The sequence below is a fragment of the Anolis carolinensis genome, chromosome 1, assembly GCF_035594765.1.
Source record: "Anolis carolinensis isolate JA03-04 chromosome 1, rAnoCar3.1.pri, whole genome shotgun sequence".
Classification (NCBI taxonomy): domain Eukaryota; kingdom Metazoa; phylum Chordata; class Lepidosauria; order Squamata; family Dactyloidae; genus Anolis; species Anolis carolinensis.
In genome coordinates, this window is record NC_085841.1 from 264,651,423 (window position 1) to 264,671,515 (window position 20,093).

General features: G+C 45.8%; 2 protein-coding genes across 3 annotated transcripts in view; both read right to left on the reverse strand.

Moving 5' to 3' along the window:
* Positions 1 to 222: 222 nt before the first annotated feature.
* The window catches only part of LOC134294494 (mucin-2-like), a 29,846-nt gene continuing 9,975 nt past the window's right edge, over positions 223 to 20,093 (reverse strand). The window contains exons 20-46 of the mRNA XM_062965823.1: positions 20,003 to 20,041; positions 19,284 to 19,662; positions 18,982 to 19,020; positions 18,263 to 18,643; positions 17,961 to 17,999; positions 17,242 to 17,622; positions 16,940 to 16,978; positions 16,221 to 16,601; positions 15,919 to 15,957; positions 15,200 to 15,580; positions 14,898 to 14,936; positions 14,179 to 14,723; positions 13,877 to 13,915; positions 13,158 to 13,634; positions 12,856 to 12,894; positions 12,137 to 12,613; positions 11,835 to 11,873; positions 11,119 to 11,592; positions 10,817 to 10,855; positions 10,101 to 10,574; positions 9,799 to 9,837; positions 9,046 to 9,556; positions 8,312 to 8,829; positions 7,325 to 7,369; positions 3,074 to 3,160; positions 1,948 to 2,050; positions 223 to 693 (exon numbers count right to left, since the gene is read on the reverse strand). Coding sequence (XP_062821893.1) covers positions 516 to 693; positions 1,948 to 2,050; positions 3,074 to 3,160; positions 7,325 to 7,369; positions 8,312 to 8,829; positions 9,046 to 9,556; positions 9,799 to 9,837; positions 10,101 to 10,574; positions 10,817 to 10,855; positions 11,119 to 11,592; positions 11,835 to 11,873; positions 12,137 to 12,613; positions 12,856 to 12,894; positions 13,158 to 13,634; positions 13,877 to 13,915; positions 14,179 to 14,723; positions 14,898 to 14,936; positions 15,200 to 15,580; positions 15,919 to 15,957; positions 16,221 to 16,601; positions 16,940 to 16,978; positions 17,242 to 17,622; positions 17,961 to 17,999; positions 18,263 to 18,643; positions 18,982 to 19,020; positions 19,284 to 19,662; positions 20,003 to 20,041 — 6,221 coding nt within the window. The 3' untranslated portion in view covers positions 223 to 515. The remainder of the gene's footprint in view (positions 694 to 1,947; positions 2,051 to 3,073; positions 3,161 to 7,324; positions 7,370 to 8,311; positions 8,830 to 9,045; positions 9,557 to 9,798; positions 9,838 to 10,100; positions 10,575 to 10,816; positions 10,856 to 11,118; positions 11,593 to 11,834; positions 11,874 to 12,136; positions 12,614 to 12,855; positions 12,895 to 13,157; positions 13,635 to 13,876; positions 13,916 to 14,178; positions 14,724 to 14,897; positions 14,937 to 15,199; positions 15,581 to 15,918; positions 15,958 to 16,220; positions 16,602 to 16,939; positions 16,979 to 17,241; positions 17,623 to 17,960; positions 18,000 to 18,262; positions 18,644 to 18,981; positions 19,021 to 19,283; positions 19,663 to 20,002; positions 20,042 to 20,093) is intronic.
* On the reverse strand, positions 15,760 to 17,854 carry LOC134295359 (integumentary mucin A.1-like). 2 transcript variants are annotated; one of them, XM_062967605.1, is made up of 4 exons: positions 17,242 to 17,854; positions 16,940 to 16,978; positions 16,221 to 16,697; positions 15,760 to 15,957 (listed from the first exon to the last, which is right to left on the reverse strand). In XM_062967605.1, the coding sequence occupies exons 1-4, from the start codon at positions 17,411 to 17,413 to the stop codon at positions 15,863 to 15,865; spliced, it is 783 nt and encodes a 260-aa protein (XP_062823675.1). In that variant the 5' UTR covers positions 17,414 to 17,854; the 3' UTR covers positions 15,760 to 15,862. The 2 variants fall into 2 exon arrangements, with proteins under 2 accessions (XP_062823675.1, XP_062823674.1); XM_062967604.1 differs by having other exon boundaries at positions 15,760 to 16,697.

Genomic DNA, 20,093 nt, shown 5'->3' on the forward strand with positions numbered 1-20,093 from the left:
TATGGGAGTGCTGCTTTAGCAATAGAACGTGAATATCAGCTTGCTGAGAGCCAGCCTGGTATAGTGGTTTAAATATTGGGCTAAGGCTCCTTGCTGAACCATGGAAATATTGGGCAATTCACACCCTTTCAGCCTCAAAACAAATTCTATGGGGAGTTTCCCCAAGCTGGAAACAACCTGAAGGCACACAACAATCAACAATCAATTGCTCAGCACTACATATCAGAATGACTAGCTAATCTCTTTATTAATCCTATTAACTATTTTACAATATAAAAGTAGACATTACTTTGGCAAAAAACTTATGAAAATATCAGTTATTTCCTTCATCTTCGCACTCCCAAAATAACGAATAAGTTAACATAGCAAGTTATCTGTATCGGTCTTCTGGTGAGTATGCCCTGCTTGCCTTCCCAGAGTTTGGATATTTATGCTTCTGGCAGCATAAGTCATAATTTGGTTGTTGTTGGTTTCCTCTAGAAATATCCTTTCATGATCAGCATAATTAGGCATGGCTAGTGTTTACATTTATCGAAGTTGCAGACACAGTCACCAAATATGATGATTTCTTTAACAAGTGGCTTCAGTGGGTCATCTGGGTCTGGGCAAGGCATCTTGAATTCCTTCCTGTAGAATGTTTGTGGCATGCAGCACCCACATTCCATGTCTACCGTCATCGTGGCAAGATTCGGTCTGCAAAAGAGAGCAGTTTTGATTTAGAAATCCCATGCTGTATATGCATATGCTTATTTGTCATTAAAAAAACCAACAACAACAGATTGTTTCCCTGAGAGTAATAAAATCCTCTAATCCCAACATGCCACTTATACCATTTGACATATTTGAATGCTCATGCCTGAGGATAAAAATACTATGTGTAGAAGCATAGTACTGAGAACACCATGAGAGTTGTAGACTGAGCATCCCTTATCAAAAATGCTTAGGACCAAAAGAGTTTTTTTTTGAGATATTGAAATATCTATGGGTGTATACATACATCATCATTATCATCATTGTTATTAATTAGATGTAATGGAGATGGGCCCCAAATCAAAACACAAAATTCACTTAGATTTTTCATAAGTGCCGTATACACATCTCCCTAAAGTAATTTTATACAAACTATTTTTTAATTTTGTACATGAAACAATGTCAGAATGCAAAGGTGTCACTATCAGTCATCAATGTGTACATAGTAGGATTTTGGAAAATTTTGAGGTAAGGGTGTTATATCTGTATCAAAGTATTGTCGTAGGCTTGCACGGCCAGAATTACTGAGGTGTTGTGCAGTTTCCGGACAGCATGGCCATGTTCTAGCAGCATTTTCTTTTGATGTTTTGCCTGCACCTGTGGCTGGCATCCTCAGAGGATTTTCAGAAAATGCCAGCTGCAGATGCAGGCAAAATGTCAGGAGAAAATGCTGCTAGAACACAGCCATGCAGCCCAGAAACCACACAACACCCCAGTATATTTAAAGTAAATTACAAGATTGAATTGTAACCTAAGACACCTCTTGGTTTCAAACAATTTTACTCTGTCATGGTGATACAGGAATATGGCATTTTTACACTGTATAGACCAGAGTTTCTCAAACAGCTCCTCCAGATGTTTTGGACTTCATCTTCCCCAATTCCCACAATTTATGTAAGCCTTGAGTCCCCTTCGGGGTAAAGAAAGGCAGGGTAGAAATAAAGTAAATAAATAAATTCCTAACATCTGGTAAGCTGGCTAGGATGTCTGGGAGCTGAAATCCAAAACACCTGGAGGAGCACAGTTTGAGAAACACTGGTGTAGACACATCACCTAAAACTACATTGCCACATCAGCATGATACAGATCCTTGAGGAACCCTACTGTTTTCTTTAATGCTGAGAACTGTATATTTTATATCACATAATGACATAAACATAACTGGATCGAACAATTTGTCACAAGAGTCTTTCTTACGTGGCGGTTGATGGGCACAATCCTGCGCAGCGTGTCAATGTGACATTTGCAACACAGCCCTTGTAGACTACTTGGTCGTCATACTCAATAGCATGACATGGGCCTGTGAAATAAAAAAAATGATTATAAAACCAATACTGGCAATGTACTGAATCGTCTTCTAGCAATTTAGATAATAGATTTTCTAATTCTTAATGACTTATACTAGCCACTACATGTAATAATTTTCAGGGGGATGAAAGAGGGGTGGCAAATTTCTGTATTAAGAGCAGTGACTGTTTCACCCCCACCCCCATGATAAGCATAATTTTATTCAAATACAGCTCATGTCAGTTCTCTTGCCTTTATTCTAATTTTATTATTTGCATATGGGTCTTATGATATGTTTTTCTAATAGTTCATCCATAATTTTTTCTTGGTCATTTGGTGGTTTAAATTCTTTAAATGCAATACTTTTTTTAACATGTATCTTAATAAATGTAATAGCATCAATATTTTTTCAGCCATTGGTCCTTTTTCTTCCAACCTATTCTTCCAGTAAGTACTACATTTTACTGGAGATGTATGGAAAATAATTTGAGCCATCTACTAGAGAAGGCAACTATTTTTCATTGTTAAAAAATATTTTGGCATGACATATAGGGGCAACAGAATTATCTAACCTAACAGAATGATTGAGAAAAATATGGCAGACAGCTCTTTTCATGATGCTAACTTCCTCAAGTCGAGATCCTAGATAGGTTGGCGGAACATTAAGATCTGCCAAATATTACATCTAGCTTCATTTCAGGTGCTTGGATGTACAGTGTAAATATGTCACCCAAAGTGCCAAGGAATAGGTAGATGGTGTGTCATGGCTGGAACTGCCACAGCTCAAGGGGGGTGGGCACGACTTCTAAGGTGGCTGTCCATGTTCGGCATAGCCGGCCAGAAGGGACTCGCTCCCACCTCTGAGACAGTTAAGGGAATCCCAATGAAAACACCATGAAGCCATACCTGGTGTCTTGGATTGTCTGATAGGAGCTGTATTTTGAAAGGCCCATAGAAAACAAACATTTTTATTCAAACTTTGAAATTAAGCCAGTAAATATTATATATTCTCTATGCTTATTGAGTGGAAACTAACCTGATGGTGGTGTTGAGCTTGGAGCAACAGTGGTTTGAGCTATAGTTGTTGGAGCAGTAGATTTGGTAGTGTGGATAGGCGAAGGAACTGACAAAATAAAAGAAAAGGTGTAAATAGGGAGTAAACCCTGTAACTATAAATGAATTAAAGTGATGAGCTTTCTGGTTAAAAAGTAACTCAGTGAGGAAACATCAACTTAATCAAAATGAGAGAAGAGAGGAAATGAACCAGAACAAAGACCATCCTCATTATTTCAGAGAAGAAAAGGAGGAATAATGTAAAGGCAAGAGCTACAGTAACTGGTCAAAGAAGCCTTGTAAGCTTCACCTTAAAAAGCAAACTAATAAGCAAAAGAACATGCTCAGAAATATCATTTATTGCCAAGGAACTTAATACTGTATTTGCTTTGACTCCTGAACTGAATTTTGTGAAGCAGGAAATTAGACATTACAAACAGTGGAAGGAAAGGAACAGATATGTTTATGGAATTGCCTGATGCTCACATCAAATTTAGTTTTGAACTTGAACCAGAGACATCTATCATACTATAATCTGTGAGTTTCTCCATTTTTTAAACAAAAATGTACATATGCAGCAAGGTAACTTTTGAGTGGATGCAAGAGAATAAAGATGTTTTCTCCTTATAGGAAGTGGGACTTATTTTCATTTTCGTAGTGCTAGTTGTTCTCATTGGTGTCAACATTATATTTAAATATGAAAAGGAACCTCCATCCCTAGATACAGGACATATCTGTTCCCTTGAATGGTTTTTTTAAGTTGCTTTTTTTTTCATTTGGCTTTTTTTGGAAGAAGACAAAACTGCGATGAAGGCAAGCCAGTGGTTGGACTTTTCCAGTTCTATAAATGCATTCGCTCAAAAGGCCTTCTTGCTCTGCTGAAGTGTACTGCTTGGCTTTCACTTCATTTGCCATTGTTTTGTTTTGTGGGATCCTGGGATATTTAGGGAGGAGGGATGTTTAGAACTCTCAGCCAGACAGCTCTATTGCTTCACAAAACTACAAACTCCAGAATTCCAAGGATGTTGCCAAGGCAATCCAAGTGCTATAATACGAAGTGCCTTTTGGTTGTTAGATATTAAAAATGGCAAGTTGTGGCAGTGAAGAGCTCCCTTTTGAAGTAGGTTGCTCTGAAAGAAAATAAAGCTGGGAAATGGTGAGGAGCAATACTCTGAGTAATGGTCCCAGTCTAAAGACTTTCCTCCTGGAGTGAAGGTGGGTATTTTACCTCCGCTTTGTCTGTTGCAGTGTGTGGGGTGTGCCTGAGATTGATTGCTTATTTATTTTCTGGGGATATTGGGCAATGTATGTCCTGTGGATACATCTTTTACCAGGAGTCTTTTTTGATATAGTTTTATAATATAGTTGTGTACAGATAGGCCTCTTCCCCTCTCTCACTATAATCAGTTTGCACTCTGTGAAATCGGTACATTGTTATGCTTTGTGGAGACAAATCTGGCAGGCTCATATCTCATTCCTCACCCCCCCCCCCCCCCGCCAAGTTACTTGTCTCTGATCATTATCATCAGATTGGTTATTGTGGAATGGATGCTGGAATGGAAAATAGTTATAAAAATGAGTTCATATTCTAAGGGCCTCATCACACTTGAGCATTTATCCACTTTAAATTCGGTTTCTGCCTCCTGCAGAATTCTGGGATTTGTAGTTTGGTGAGGCCCAGGACCTGTCTGGCTGAGCTGTTTAAAGTGGATCCAAACTCTCATTTGATGAGGTCATAAGATTCCCCAATTCTATGTTATTCCCGATTATTATCTGATATCAGTGAGATATCCTGCCCTTTTAATGTTTGTGGAGAAGTAGTAGTTTCAACATGTTTCTTGGCTGTGTGACGAACTATACCAACAGTTCCCTCTTTTTTACAAACATTGAAGGTTCATCAACATTGCTGAAAAATATAGTGCTGGGTGACAGGCCCGTAGCCAGGATTTTGATTCGGGGGCGGGGGGGGGGGGGGGGCTGGGATTTTGATTTGAATCTGTGAGAGAGGATCTACCCTAGCAAACCTTTTGTATCGATATCCCAATACCCCCATGCATATGGGATATATTGAGCATGGTGATCAGATCATGATATGAATAACAGTTTAAATAATAAATGTAAGGCCTTCTTGTGGACCACCCTGAGAATTTCGGGCAGGGGGGCTGAAGCCCCTCAAGCCCCCCCCCGCTCCCCCGGCTACATGCCTGCTGGGAGAGATTTGCCCCTTCCCTCTTTAAACAAAAACAAAATCCCCAAACAATTTTCAGCTGAACAAAAAGCTAGAAGTAGCTTCTGGGTCATCTGAAATGTGCCAGTGTGACTTGGTGTGAGGCCAAAACTTGGATTCAGCCCAAGCACAATTGCCCATATATGTTTTACATGTTATCTCCAATTATGTGTACTATGTCTTTCCCTGAGGTTCCCAAGATTTCTTAAGCCTCTGAAGAACTAAGCGCTCGAACCATAAAAATTCACAATACTAGTAAGTCTGTCATGGAAGCTTCACATTACAACTTACAGTACTGTGGTTTCACTTTTAACAGCCACTATTATCTCCTGGAATGTGTAATTTTTGGAAGAGTATTATCCTTACCCAGAGGGCTTTTCTAGTGCCTTGTCAGACTACAAATCCCATTACTCTACAAGATGCAGCTATAGCAGTTAAAGTGGAATCATATTACTAAAATTTTGAAAAGTCCTTAGTTGGGACAGGGCCCTTTATTGTTTTGTATACACCAGAATAGCACAGCAATTGTGGCAGATAGTTATGTATTATTACTGTATTTCAGTTACAAGAAGAGGAAGCTGTATAATGATCTGTCTAGGGGTTCAAAAATATAATAATAGAAGGAGTAATGATAACAACAACAACAATAATAATGTAGGGTCCTATTTTTATTGCAGTACAGTTCAAGGAGGTTAATTTGCTGTACTGTTGGTTGAGCTTTTTAAAAAGCAAAGCTATACCATTAATTCCTGAATGTGAGTTAAAAATAATTCTAAACATAATTGTGATCTTTTTTTAATACAATAAACATTCTGAAAACTATTATTAAATAGACTGTCAGGGACAATAGCCTTTTCTGAATAAATAGATGTTAACTTTTCTTTGAACATCTGTCTATCAATCAAAAAGTCAAAATATGTCTGTCTGTCTGTTGGTACCATAAAAGCTATTGCTAGGCAACAATTCAGTGACCCTTTGTGATGTCACTGGATTGGCTGTTACAAGGTGCATTTTTTCCCATGTCAGTAGCAACTTGAGAAACTGCAAGTCGCTTCTGGTGTGAGAGAATTGGCCATCTACTGGATGTTTGATGTTTTACCATCCTTGTAGGAGGCTTCTCTCATGTCCCTACATGGGGAGCTGGAGCTGACAGAGGGAACTCATCCACTCTCCTTGTTGATCAGCAATCCTGCTGGTACAAGGGTTTAACCCATTGCGCCACCAGGGGCTCCTACGAGGTAAATTCTCCTTCTGTGATGTCACTGGGAAAGTTAATATGTGCATCAGAGGAAGCAAAGAAGGAAAGAGAGAGCCATGTTGCCATGAAGGCATCATAATACTTTATCACAGCTGGAGAAGGGAGAAAGGTGAAGGGAATGAAAGGAAGGTAAGAGAAAGAAGAAAAAGAAACTGAAAGGAAGGAGAGGAGAGGGAGGGGGGAAAGAAAGAAAGAAAAATGAGGGAAGGAAGTTATAGGAAAGGAGAAGGGGAGGAAAGAAAGAGAAAGAAAGGATGAAAGCGGGTGGCAGTGGCCTTCTATGACACCTATGCAACAGTAGGGGCTGTGGGGCTGTTTAAGCCTTTCTCAAGGTGAAGCAAATGATATGTGACTGAGAGTTGTAGTAAATAATATGAAAATAGTGATTTGGCAATGTGAGGGGCAGTCTTGGGAATATTGATTTTCTTTTACTCTTTGAGTGCAATGGACTTAAAACTAAGTAGGAGAACTACCAGAAATTCATAATCCAGCCCAACAGTCCTTTTGCCAATCTGTGTTCTCTTCCAATACAATCTCAGCTCCATTTAACCACAACAGAGCTGCCTTCATGGAGTTCTGAACTGGAAATTCCTTTTCTCTTTAATCACCAAATGGTCACCAACTCAGGGCTGATCTTGGGCAGGCAGTGCCAGCATTAATTTCTCTTCAATTATGAAAAGCCATATTTCACAAGAGAGGTAAAAAGAAATATGATAAAAGAGAAGCCAGGTGAAAATTGAGAGGTTTACCTGTAGGGGATTGTGTTGGAACGGTCGCAGTAGTTTTCGTAATTGCTGTTCCACAAGAGTAGAGAAAAAGAATATTGGTACTCAAGACAAATAAATAAGAAAGCATCCACACTAAAACTGAATCTTATTTTGAGAAAAGTATAAACTGAGCAAATATATGAAAGTCCCCAGGTTTATCCAACTTACAGGGATTTATCTTCTGTAAGCAGTGTAACGTATACGTATGTTTTGGGGTTTTTTTTCTTCATGTCAGGAGCAACTTGAGAAACTGCTAGTTGCTTTAGGTGTGAGAGAATTGGCAATCTGCAAGGACATTGCCTAGAGGACAACTAGATGTTTTACCATCATGTGGGAGGCTTCTCTCATGTCCTCACATGAGGAGCTCCTTGAAACAAATATCTTTAATAGGCATAAAGAGTGAGAATGCAGGCATATACGTTGCACTCTTCTTTCTTGCACTCTCTCTTTTTTCTCAGGAAAAAAGAAAAAGAAAACTATTTGATGAAATTATTCATTTTGATTCCTTTTTCTCAAAACAATTCACGAATGCAATAGTTCTCAACTTTTGACCCTTCAGTTATAGCAAAATCAAATATAATCTAGCAAAATTATTTGCTTCTATCTATTTTTATTAGAAAAAATTCTCTAACACAATGGTTTCCAGCCTTTGTACCTCCAGTCATTTTGGAGTTCAGCTCCCAGAATCTTTAGTAATTCATTGTTATAGCAGAGGAATCTGGAAGCTGAAGTCCAAAATTCTAGCAAAGCAAAGGTTGAAAACCACTACAACTGATGTCATAGTGGCGTAGTGGTTTCAGCATTGGACTTTGACTCTGTAAACCAGAGTTAAAATTATTGCTTAGCCACAGAAATCTGAGAGGTCACATGGAATGAATCCCACAAATTCAGGCCCAGAAAACCCTGTGATAGCATAATGACCTTCAAAAGTCACAAAATATACCCCCGCAAAAAAGCAGGAAGCCGTACCACTAGTAGAGTTGATGGTTGTAGTAGCCATAGTAGTAGAAGGTGGAGCGGAGGTAGTAGGAGCGGTAGATGCAGTAGTTATGGAGGTGAGTGTACTTAATGGAGAGCTGGTGGTTGTAGAGGTGGCAGTTATAGGCACTGAAAATGTAGGGATACTCGATATGGTTGTCTTAAAGGTGCTGATACTAGTAGGGAAACTTGAGGTACTGAGACTGATAGTGGTGGTTGCAGTGTGAGTCCCAACTGAAGTAGATTCAACAGAGGTAGGTGCAGAAGTAGTGGTAGGATGTTGCACAGGCTGAGGAGGAAAGGTTGTAGGTTTTGAAATGGTAAAAGTGGAAGGAGACCAAGTGGATGTAGAAGTGGCCTTTGAGGTGCTTGAAGATAAAGTAATTTTTGAAGTGGAAGAGACATGAGTACTTGAAGATATTCTTGTACTGCTGACTGTAGAAGTAAAGACAAAAGATAGGGAGATGAAGTCAACAAGAAAGCAAAATCTACACCATGAGCATGTACACAATATTGGACCATAAAGTTAGTAAAACATTACACAGGTTTTTAGTACAAGGAGGAAAACACATTTCTGGAAAACAAAAAAGGCACAAATGTTTTGGAATACGGAGTCGAATACAGGGTTACCCATCTGGGAGGAACAGTGCAGGTGGCCCTCCAGGCTTTAGAAGGAGTCTAAAAATTTTCAAAACTATCATGAGGGGGGTAGGGACAGAACTCACATCTGACAATTTTGAGTCAGTTGGGAAAACTTACCTGTGGTGGTGACGGGGTGAGTTGTAGTCGAAGTTGTCGTTGTGGATGGAGGTGTGGTCGTTTCTGTGGTGGTTGGTGTAGTGGTGGTGGGAGTGGTGGTGCTTAGCGGAGTAGTATAGGTGACTGTCGGCGTTGGCGTGGAGGAGACGGGTGTGGGTGTCGTCGGTGGCATCGGAGTGACGGTTGGCAAGGGGGTGATGGGTGATATTGTGGTAGTTGGGGTGTGCGTGCTTGTTGGAGTAGATTTGGTGGAGGTTGTGGTGGGGGTGGTTGGAGTGGTAGGGTGAGAGGTCGATGTGGTGGAGGGAGATGTGGTCCTGGTGGTGGGTTTGGGTGTTGTGGGGGTTGGGGTTGTCTTTGGCGTGCTGGCCGTGGACGACTCTGTGGACACAGTGGTTTTAGTAGTTGTGGAGGGTGAGGCGGTTGGTGTTGTTCTGGTTGTGGGGCTGGGAGAAGGCTTTCTTCTGGGTGTGGGGGCTGGAAAAGAAAAGAAAGAGGGAAGAGCTTTGAAGGCTTTGCAATAAGAAAGCACGGGCGTAGCAAATTAATAATTCTAACAAAAATAATAAAGATTGAGTCTTCATTTATATACTTTGTTATCTCCGAAAAGAGATTTATGGTGGTGAACAACAAAGTCAACAAATATTGAGAGTCAGGAAACATTCAAAAGAGAGGCAAATAAGGATACAGGGGACTTCCCTCCTGAGATAGGTCCTTACCTGGTGGGGTGTGTGTCGTGACGGTGCTGTGGGTTGTTTCTATAAAGGAAGGGGAAAGCGGATAGAAAAGTTAGAGAAACATAGGGGTGGCCATTAAGAAGAGCCAGGAGTGAGCCCACTGCAGTCCTGAGATGTGGGAGTCTCAGACCAGTTGGGTGAAGGCTGAGGTCCTGCCCGTGTTCCCCATTTGGGAGGAGCAGTGCAAAAGGCTTTAGAGGGAGTCCAAACGTTTCCAAAAATGTCATTAGGGGAGCAGGACGGGATTCCCATCTGACGGTACTGAATTGGTTGGGAAAACTTACCTGTGGTGGTGACGGGGTGAGTTGTAGTCGAAGTGGTCGTTGTGGATGGAGGCGTGGTCGTTTCCGTGGTGGTTGGTGTAGTGGTGGTGGGAGTGGTGGTGCTTAGCGGAGTAGTATAGGTGACTGTCGGCGTTGGCGTGGAGGAGACGGGTGTGGGTGTTGTCGGTGGCATCGGAGTGACGGTTGGCAAGGGGGTGATGGGCGATATTGTGGTAGTTGGGGTGTGCGTGCTTGTTGGAGTAGATTTGGTGGAGGTTGTGGTGGGGGTGGTTGGAGTGGTAGGGTGAGAGGTTGATGTGGTGGAGGGAGACGTGGTCTTGGTGGTGGGTTTGGATGTTGTGGGGGTTGGGGTTGTCTTTGGCGTGCTGGCCATGGACTCTGTGGACACAGTGGTTTTAGTAGTTGTGGAGGGTGAGGCGGTTGGTGTTGTTCTGGTTGTGGGGCTGGGAGAAGGCTTTGTTCTGGGTGTGGGGGCTGGAAAAGAAAAGAAAGAGGGAAGAGCTTTGAAGGCTTTGCAATAAGAAAGCACGGGCGTAGCAAATTAATAATTCTAACAAAAATAATAAAGATTGAGTCTTCATTTATATACTTTGTTATCTCCGAAAAGAGATTTATGGTGGTGAACAACAAAGTCAACAAATATTGAGAATCAGGAAACATTCAAAAGAGAGGCAAATAAGGATACAGGGGACTTCCCTCCTGAGATAGGTCCTTACCTGGTGGGGTGTGTGTCGTGACGGTGCTGTGGGTTGTTTCTATAAAGGATGGGGAAAGCGGATAGAAAAGTTAGAGAAACATAGGGGTGGCCATTAAGAAGAGCCAGGAGTGAGCCCACTGCAGTCCTGAGATGTGGGAGTCTCAGACCAGTTGGGTGAAGGCTGAGGTCCTGCCCGTGTTCCCCATTTGGGAGGAGCAGTGCAAACGGCTTTAGAGGGAGTCCAAATGTTTCCAAAAATGTCATTAGGGGAGCAGGACGGGATTCCCATCTGACGGTAATGAATTGGTTGGGAAAACTTACCTGTGGTGGTGACGGGGTGAGTTGTAGTCGAAGTGGTCGTTGTGGATGGAGGCGTGGTCGTTTCCGTGGTGGTTGGTGTAGTGGTGGTGGGAGTGGTGGTGCTTAGCAGAGTAGTATAGGTGACTGTCGGCGTTGGCATGGAGGAGACGGGTGTGGGTGTCGTCGGTGGCATCGGAGTGACGGTTGGCAAGGGGGTGATGGGCGATATTGTGGTAGTTGGGGTGTGCGTGCTTGTTGGAGTAGATTTGGTGGAGGTTGTGGTGGGGGTGGTTGGAGTGGTAGGGTGAGAGGTCGATGTGGTGGAGGCAGACGTGGTCTTGGTGGTGGGTTTGGATGTTGTGGGGGTTGGGGTTGTCTTTGGCGTGCTGGCCGTGGACTCTGTGGACACAGTGGTTTTAGTAGTTGTGGAGGGTGAGGCGGTTGGTGTTGTTGTGGTTGTGGGGCTGGGAGAAGGCTTTGTTCTGGGTGTGGGGGCTGGAAAAGAAAAGAAAGAGGGAAGAGCTTTGAAGGCTTTGCAATAAGAAAGCACGGGCGTAGCAAATTAATAATTCTAACAAAAATAATAAAGATTGAGTCTTCATTTATATACTTTGTTATCTCCGAAAAGAGATTTATAGTGGTGAACAACAAAGTCAACAAATATTGAGAGTCAGGAAACATTCAAAAGAGAGGCAAATAAGGATACAGGGGACCTCCCTCCTGAGATAGGTCCTTACCTGGTGGGGTGTGTGTAGTGACGGTGCTGTGGGTTGTTTCTATAAAGGAAGGGAAAAGCGGATAGAAAAGTTAGAGAAACGTAGGGGTGGCCATTAAGAAGAGCCAGGAGTGAGCCCACTGCAGTCCTGAGATGTGGGAGTCTCAGACCAGTTGGGTGAAGGCTGAGGTTCTGCCCGTGTTCCCCATTTGGGAGGAGCAGTGCAAACGGCTTTAGAGGGAGTCCAAATGTTTCCAAAAATGTCATGTGGGGAGCAGGACGGGATTCCCATCTGACGGTACTGAATGGGTTGGGAAAACTTACCTGTGGTGGTGACAGGGTGAGTTGTAGTCGAAGTGGTCGTTGTGGATGGAGGCGTGGTCGTTTCCGTGGTGGTTGGTGTAGTGGTGGTGGGAGTGGTGGTGCTTAGCGGAGTGGTATAGGTGACTGTCGGCGTTGGCGTGGAGGAGACGGGTGTGGGTGTCGTCGGTGGCATCGGAGTGACGGTTGGCAAGGGGGTGATGGGTGATATTGTGGTAGTTGGGGTGTGCGTGCTTGTTGGAGTAGATTTGGTGGAGGTTGTGGTGGGGGTGGTTGGAGTGGTAGGGTGAGAGGTCGATGTGGTGGAGGGAGATGTGGTCCTGGTGGTGGGTTTGGGTGTTGTGGGGGTTGGGGTTGTCTTTGGCGTGCTGGCCGTGGACGACTCTGTGGACACAGTGGTTTTAGTAGTTGTGGAGGGTGAGGCGGTTGGTGTTGTTCTGGTTGTGGGGCTGGGAGAAGGCTTTCTTCTGGGTGTGGGGGCTGGAAAAGAAAAGAAAGAGTGAAGAGCTTTGAAGGCTTTGCAATAAGAAAGCACGGGCGTAGCAAATTAATAATTCTAACAAAAATAATAAAGATTGAGTCTTCATTTATATACTTTGTTATCTCCGAAAAGAGATTTATGGTGGTGAACAACAAAGTCAACAAATATTGAGAGTCAGGAAACATTCAAAAGAGAGGCAAATAAGGATACAGGGGACTTCCCTCCTGAGATAGGTCCTTACCTGGTGGGGTGTGTGTCGTGACGGTGCTGTGGGTTGTTTCTATAAAGAAAGGGAAAAGCGGATAGAAAAGTTAGAGAAACGTAGGGGTGGCCATTAAGAAGAGCCAGGAGTGAGCCCACTGCAGTCCTGAGATGTGGGAGTCTCAGACCAGTTGGGTGAAGGCTGAGGTCCTGCCCGTGTTCCCCATTTGGGAGGAGCAGTGCAAACGGCTTTAGAGGGAGTCCAAACGTTTCCAAAAATGTCATGAGGGGAGCAGGACGGGATTACCATCTGACGGTACTGAATGGGTTGGGAAAACTTACCTGTGGTGGTGACGGGGTGAGTTGTAGTCGACGTGGTCGTTGTGGATGGAGGCGTGGTCGTTTCCGTGGTGGTTGGTGTAGTGGTGGTGGGAGTGGTGGTGCTTAGCGGAGTGGTATAGGTGACTGTCGGCGTTGGCGTGGAGGAGACGGGTGTGGGTGTCGTCGGTGGCATCGGAGTGACGGTTGGCAAGGGGGTGATGGGTGATATTGTGGTAGTTGGGGTGTGCGTGCTTGTTGGAGTAGATTTGGTGGAGGTTGTGGTGGGGGTGGTTGGAGTGGTAGGGTGAGAGGTCGATGTGGTGGAGGGAGATGTGGTCCTGGTGGTGGGTTTGGGTGTTGTGGGGGTTGGGGTTGTCTTTGGCGTGCTGGCCGTGGACGACTCTGTGGACACAGTGGTTTTAGTAGTTGTGGAGGGTGAGGCGGTTGGTGTTGTTCTGGTTGTGGGGCTGGGAGAAGGCTTTGTTCTGGGTGTGGGGGCTGGAAAAGAAAAGAAAGAGGGAAGAGCTTTGAAGGCTTTGCAATAAGAAAGCACGGGCGTAGCAAATTAATAATTCTAACAAAAATAATAAAGATTGAGTCTTCATTTATATACTTTGCTATCTCTGAAAAGAGATTTATAGTGGTGAACAACAAAGTCAACAAATATTGAGAGTCAGGAAACATTCAAAAGAGAGGCAAATAAGGATACAGGGGACTTCCCTCCTGAGATAGGTCCTTACCTGGTGGGGTGTGTGTCGTGACGGTGCTGTGGGTTGTTTCTATAAAGGAAGGGAAAAGCGGATAGAAAAGTTAGAGAAACGTAGGGGTGGCCATTAAGAAGAGCCAGGAGTGAGCCCACTGCAGTCCTGAGATGTGGGAGTCTCGGACCAGTTGGGTGAAGGCTGAGGTCCTGCCCGTGTTCCCCATTTGGGAGGAGCAGTGCAAACGGCTTTAGAGGGAGTCCAAACGTTTCCAAAAATGTCATGAGGGGAGCAGGACGGGATTCCCATCTGACGGTACTGAATGGGTTGGGAAAATTTACCTGTGGTGGTGACAGGGTGAGTTGTAGTCGAAGTGGTCGTTGTGGATGGAGGCGTGGTCGTTTCCGTGGTGGTTGGTGTAGTGGTGGTGGGAGTGGTGGTGCTTAGCGGAGTGGTATAGGTGACTGTCGGTGTTGGCGTGGAGGAGACGGGTGTGGGTGTCGTCGGTGGCATCGGAGTGACGGTTGGCAAGGGGGTGATGGGTGATATTGTGGTAGTTGGGGTGTGCGTGCTTGTTGGAGTAGATTTGGTGGAGGTCGTGGTGGGGGTGGTTGGAGTGGTAGGGTGAGAGGTCGATGTGGTGGAGGGAGATGTGGTCCTGGTGGTGGGTTTGGGTGTTGTGGGGGTTGGGGTTGTCTTTGGCGTGCTGGCCGTGGACGACTCTGTGGACACAGTGGTTTTAGTAGTTGTGGAGGGTGAGGCGGTTGGTGTTGTTCTGGTTGTGGGGCTGGGAGAAGGCTTTCTTCTGGGTGTGGGGGCTGGAAAAGAAAAGAAAGAGTGAAGAGCTTTGAAGGCTTTGCAATAAGAAAGCACGGGCGTAGCAAATTAATAATTCTAACAAAAATAATAAAGATTGAGTCTTCATTTATATACTTTGTTATCTCCGAAAAGAGATTTATGGTGGTGAACAACAAAGTCAACAAATATTGAGAGTCAGGAAACATTCAAAAGAGAGGCAAATAAGGATACAGGGGACTTCCCTCCTGAGATAGGTCCTTACCTGGTGGGGTGTGTGTCGTGACGGTGCTGTGGGTTGTTTCTATAAAGAAAGGGAAAAGCGGATAGAAAAGTTAGAGAAACGTAGGGGTGGCCATTAAGAAGAGCCAGGAGTGAGCCCACTGCAGTCCTGAGATGTGGGAGTCTCAGACCAGTTGGGTGAAGGCTGAGGTCCTGCCCGTGTTCCCCATTTGGGAGGAGCAGTGCAAACGGCTTTAGAGGGAGTCCAAACGTTTCCAAAAATGTCATGAGGGGAGCAGGACGGGATTCCCATCTGACGGTACTGAATGGGTTGGGAAAACTTACCTGTGGTGGTGATGGGGTGAGTTGTAGTCGACGTGGTCGTTGTGGATGGAGGCGTGGTCGTTTCCGTGGTGGTTGGTGTAGTGGTGGTGGGAGTGGTGGTGCTTAGCGGAGTGGTATAGGTGACTGTCGGCGTTGGCGTGGAGGAGACGGGTGTGGGTGTCGTCGGTGGCATCGGAGTGACGGTTGGCAAGGGGGTGATGGGTGATATTGTGGTAGTTGGGGTGTGCGTGCTTGTTGGAGTAGATTTGGTGGAGGTTGTGGTGGGGGTGGTTGGAGTGGTAGGGTGAGAGGTCGATGTGGTGGAGGGAGATGTGGTCCTGGTGGTGGGTTTGGGTGTTGTGGGGGTTGGGGTTGTCTTTGGCGTGCTGGCCGTGGACGACTCTGTGGACACAGTGGTTTTAGTAGTTGTGGAGGGTGAGGCGGTTGGTGTTGTTCTGGTTGTGGGGCTGGGAGAAGGCTTTCTTCTGGGTGTGGGGGCTGGAAAAGAAAAGAAAGAGGGAAGAGCTTTGAAGGCTTTGCAATAAGAAAGCACGGGCGTAACAAATTAATAGTTCTAACAAAAATAATAAAGATTGAGTCTTCATTTATATACTTTGCTATCTCTGAAAAGAGATTTATAGTGGTGAACAACAAAGTCAACAAATATTGAGAGTCAGGAAACATTCAAAAGAGAGGCAAATAAGGATACAGGGGACTTCCCTCCTGAGATAGGTCCTTACCTGGTGGGGTGTGTGTCGTGACGGTGCTGTGGGTTGTTTCTATAAAGGAAGGGAAAAGCGGATAGAAAAGTTAGAGAAACGTAGGGGTGGCCATTAAGAAGAGCCAGGAGTGAGCCCACTGCAGTCCTGAGATGTGGGAGTCTCGGACCAGTTGGGTGAAGGCTGAGGTCCTGCCCGTGTTCCCCATTTGGGAGGAGCAGTGCAAACGGCTTTAGAGGGAGTCCAAACGTTTCCAAAAATGTCATGAGGGGAGCAGGACGGGATTCCCATCTGACGGTACTGAATGGGTTGGGAAAATTTACCTGTGGTGGTGACGGGGTGAGTTGTAGTCGAAGTGGTCGTTGTGGATGGAGGCGTGGTCGTTTCCGTGGTGGTTGGTGTAGTGGTGGTGGGAGTGGTGGTGCTTAGCGGAGTGGTATAGGTGACTGTCGGCGTTGGCGTGGAGGAGACGGGTGTGGGTGTCGTCGGTGGCATCGGAGTGACGGTTGGCAAGGGGGTGATGGGTGATATTGTGGTAGTTGGGGTGTGCGTGCTTGTTGGAGTAGATTTGGTGGAGGTCGTGGTGGGGGTGGTTGGAGTGGTAGGGTGAGAGGTCGATGTGGTGGAGGGAGATGTGGTCCTGGTGGTGGGTTTGGGTGTTGTGGGGGTTGGGGTTGTCTTTGGCGTGCTGGCCGTGGACGACTCTGTGGACACAGTGGTTTTAGTAGTTGTGGAGGGTGAGGCGGTTGGTGTTGTTCTGGTTGTGGGGCTGGGAGAAGGCTTTCTTCTGGGTGTGGGGGCTGGAAAAGAAAAGAAAGAGTGAAGAGCTTTGAAGGCTTTGCAATAAGAAAGCACGGGCGTAGCAAATTAATAATTCTAACAAAAATAATAAAGATTGAGTCTTCATTTATATACTTTGTTATCTCCGAAAAGAGATTTATGGTGGTGAACAACAAAGTCAACAAATATTGAGAGTCAGGAAACATTCAAAAGAGAGGCAAATAAGGATACAGGGGACTTCCCTCCTGAGATAGGTCCTTACCTGGTGGGGTGTGTGTCGTGACGGTGCTGTGGGTTGTTTCTATAAAGGAAGGGAAAAGCGGATAGAAAAGTTAGAGAAACGTAGGGGTGGCCATTAAGAAGAGCCAGGAGTGAGCCCACTGCAGTCCTGAGATGTGGGAGTCTCAGACCAGTTGGGTGAAGGCTGAGGTCCTGCCCGTGTTCCCCATTTGGGAGGAGCAGTGCAAACGGCTTTAGAGGGAGTCCAAACGTTTCCAAAAATGTCCTGAGGGGAGCAGGACGGGATTACCATCTGACGGTACTGAATGGGTTGGGAAAACTTACCTGTGGTGGTGACGGGGTGAGTTGTAGTCGACGTGGTCGTTGTGGATGGAGGCGTGGTCGTTTCCGTGGTGGTTGGTGTAGTGGTGGTGGGAGTGGTGGTGCTTAGCGGAGTGGTATAGGTGACTGTCGGCGTTGGCGTGGAGGAGACGGGTGTGGGTGTCGTCGGTGGCATCGGAGTGACGGTTGGCAAGGGGGTGATGGGTGATATTGTGGTAGTTGGGGTGTGCGTGCTTGTTGGAGTAGATTTGGTGGAGGTTGTGGTGGGGGTGGTTGGAGTGGTAGGGTGAGAGGTCGATGTGGTGGAGGGAGATGTGGTCCTGGTGGTGGGTTTGGGTGTTGTGGGGGTTGGGGTTGTCTTTGGCGTGCTGGCCGTGGACGACTCTGTGGACACAGTGGTTTTAGTAGTTGTGGAGGGTGAGGCGGTTGGTGTTGTTCTGGTTGTGGGGCTGGGAGAAGGCTTTCTTCTGGGTGTGGGGGCTGGAAAAGAAAAGAAAGAGGGAAGAGCTTTGAAGGCTTTGCAATAAGAAAGCACGGGCGTAGCAAATTAATAATTCTAACAAAAATAATAAAGATTGAGTCTTCATTTATATACTTTGCTATCTCTGAAAAGAGATTTATAGTGGTGAACAACGAAGTCAACAAATATTGAGAGTCAGGAAACATTCAAAAGAGAGGCAAATAAGGATACAGGGGACTTCCCTCCTGAGATAGGTCCTTACCTGGTGGGGTGTGTGTAGTGACGGTGCTGTGGGTTGTTTCTATAAAGGAAGGGGAAAGCGGATAGAAAAGTTAGAGAAACATAGGGGTGGCCATTAAGAAGAGCCAGGAGTGAGCCCACTGCAGTCCTGAGATGTGGGAGTCTCAGACCAGTTGGGTGAAGGCTGAGGTCCTGCCCGTGTTCCCCATTTGGGAGGAGCAGTGCAAACGGCTTAAGAGGGAGTCCAAACGTTTCCAAAAATGTCATGAGGGGAGCAGGACGGGATTCCCATCTGACGGTACTGAATGGGTTGGGAAAACTTACCTGTGGTGGTGACGGGGTGAGTTGTAGTCGAAGTGGTCGTTGTGGATGGAGGCGTGGTTGTTTCCGTGGTGGTTGGTGTAGTGGTGGTGGGAGTGGAGGTGCTTAGCGGAGTGGTATAGGTGACTGTCGGCGTTGGCGTGGAGGAGACGGGTGTGGGTGTCGTCGGTGGCATCGGAGTGACGGTTGGCAAGGGGGTGATGGGTGATATTGTGGTAGTTGGGGTGTGCGTGCTTGTTGGAGTAGATTTGGTGGAGGTTGTGGTGGGGGTGGTTGGAGTGGTAGGGTGAGAGGTCGATGTGGTGGAGGGAGATGTGGTCCTGGTGGTGGGTTTGGGTGTTGTGGGGGTTGGGGTTGTCTTTGGCGTGCTGGCCGTGGACGACTCTGTGGACACAGTGGTTTTAGTAGTTGTGGAGGGTGAGGCGGTTGGTGTTGTTCTGGTTGTGGGGCTGGGAGAAGGCTTTCTTCTGGGTGTGGGGGCTGGAAAAGAAAAGAAAGAGGGAAGAGCTTTGAAGGCTTTGCAATAAGAAAGCACGGGCGTAGCAAATTAATAATTCTAACAAAAATAATAAAGATTGAGTCTTCATTTATATACTTTGCTATCTCTGAAAAGAGATTTATAGTGGTGAACAACAAAGTCAACAAATATTGAGAGTCAGGAAACATTCAAAAGAGAGGCAAATAAGGATACAGGGGACTTCCCTCCTGAGATAGGTCCTTACCTGGTGGGGTGTGTGTCGTGACGGTGCTGTGGGTTGTTTCTATAAAGGAAGGGAAAAGCGGATAGAAAAGTTAGAGAAACGTAGGGGTGGCCATTAAGAAGAGCCAGGAGTGAGCCCACTGCAGTCCTGAGATGTGGGAGTCTCGGACCAGTTGGGTGAAGGCTGAGGTCCTGCCCGTGTTCCCCATTTGGGAGGAGCAGTGCAAACGGCTTTAGAGGGAGTCCAAACGTTTCCAAAAATGTCATGAGGGGAGCAGGACGGGATTCCCATCTGACGGTACTGAATGGGTTGGGAAAATTTACCTGTGGTGGTGACGGGGTGAGTTGTAGTCGAAGTGGTCGTTGTGGATGGAGGCGTGGTCGTTTCCGTGGTGGTTGGTGTAGTGGTGGTGGGAGTGGTGGTGCTTAGCGGAGTGGTATAGGTGACTGCCGGTGTTGGCGTGGAGGAGACGGGTGTGGGTGTCGTCGGTGGCATCGGAGTGACGGTTGGCAAGGGGGTGATGGGTGATATTGTGGTAGTTGGGGTGTGCGTGCTTGTTGGAGTAGATTTGGTGGAGGTCGTGGTGGGGGTGGTTGGAGTGGTAGGGTGAGAGGTCGATGTGGTGGAGGGAGATGTGGTCCTGGTGGTGGGTTTGGGTGTTGTGGGGGTTGGGGTTGTCTTTGGCGTGCTGGCCGTGGACGACTCTGTGGACACAGTGGTTTTAGTAGTTGTGGAGGGTGAGGCGGTTGGTGTTGTTCTGGTTGTGGGGCTGGGAGAAGGCTTTCTTCTGGGTGTGGGGGCTGGAAAAGAAAAGAAAGAGTGAAGAGCTTTGAAGGCTTTGCAATAAGAAAGCACGGGCGTAGCAAATTAATAATTCTAACAAAAATAATAAAGATTGAGTCTTCATTTATATACTTTGTTATCTCCGAAAAGAGATTTATGGTGGTGAACAACAAAGTCAACAAATATTGAGAGTCAGGAAACATTCAAAAGAGAGGCAAATAAGGATACAGGGGACTTCCCTCCTGAGATAGGTCCTTACCTGGTGGGGTGTGTGTCGTGACAGTGCTGTGGGTTGTTTCTATAAAGAAAGGGAAAAGCGGATAGAAAAGTTAGAGAAACGTAGGGGTGGC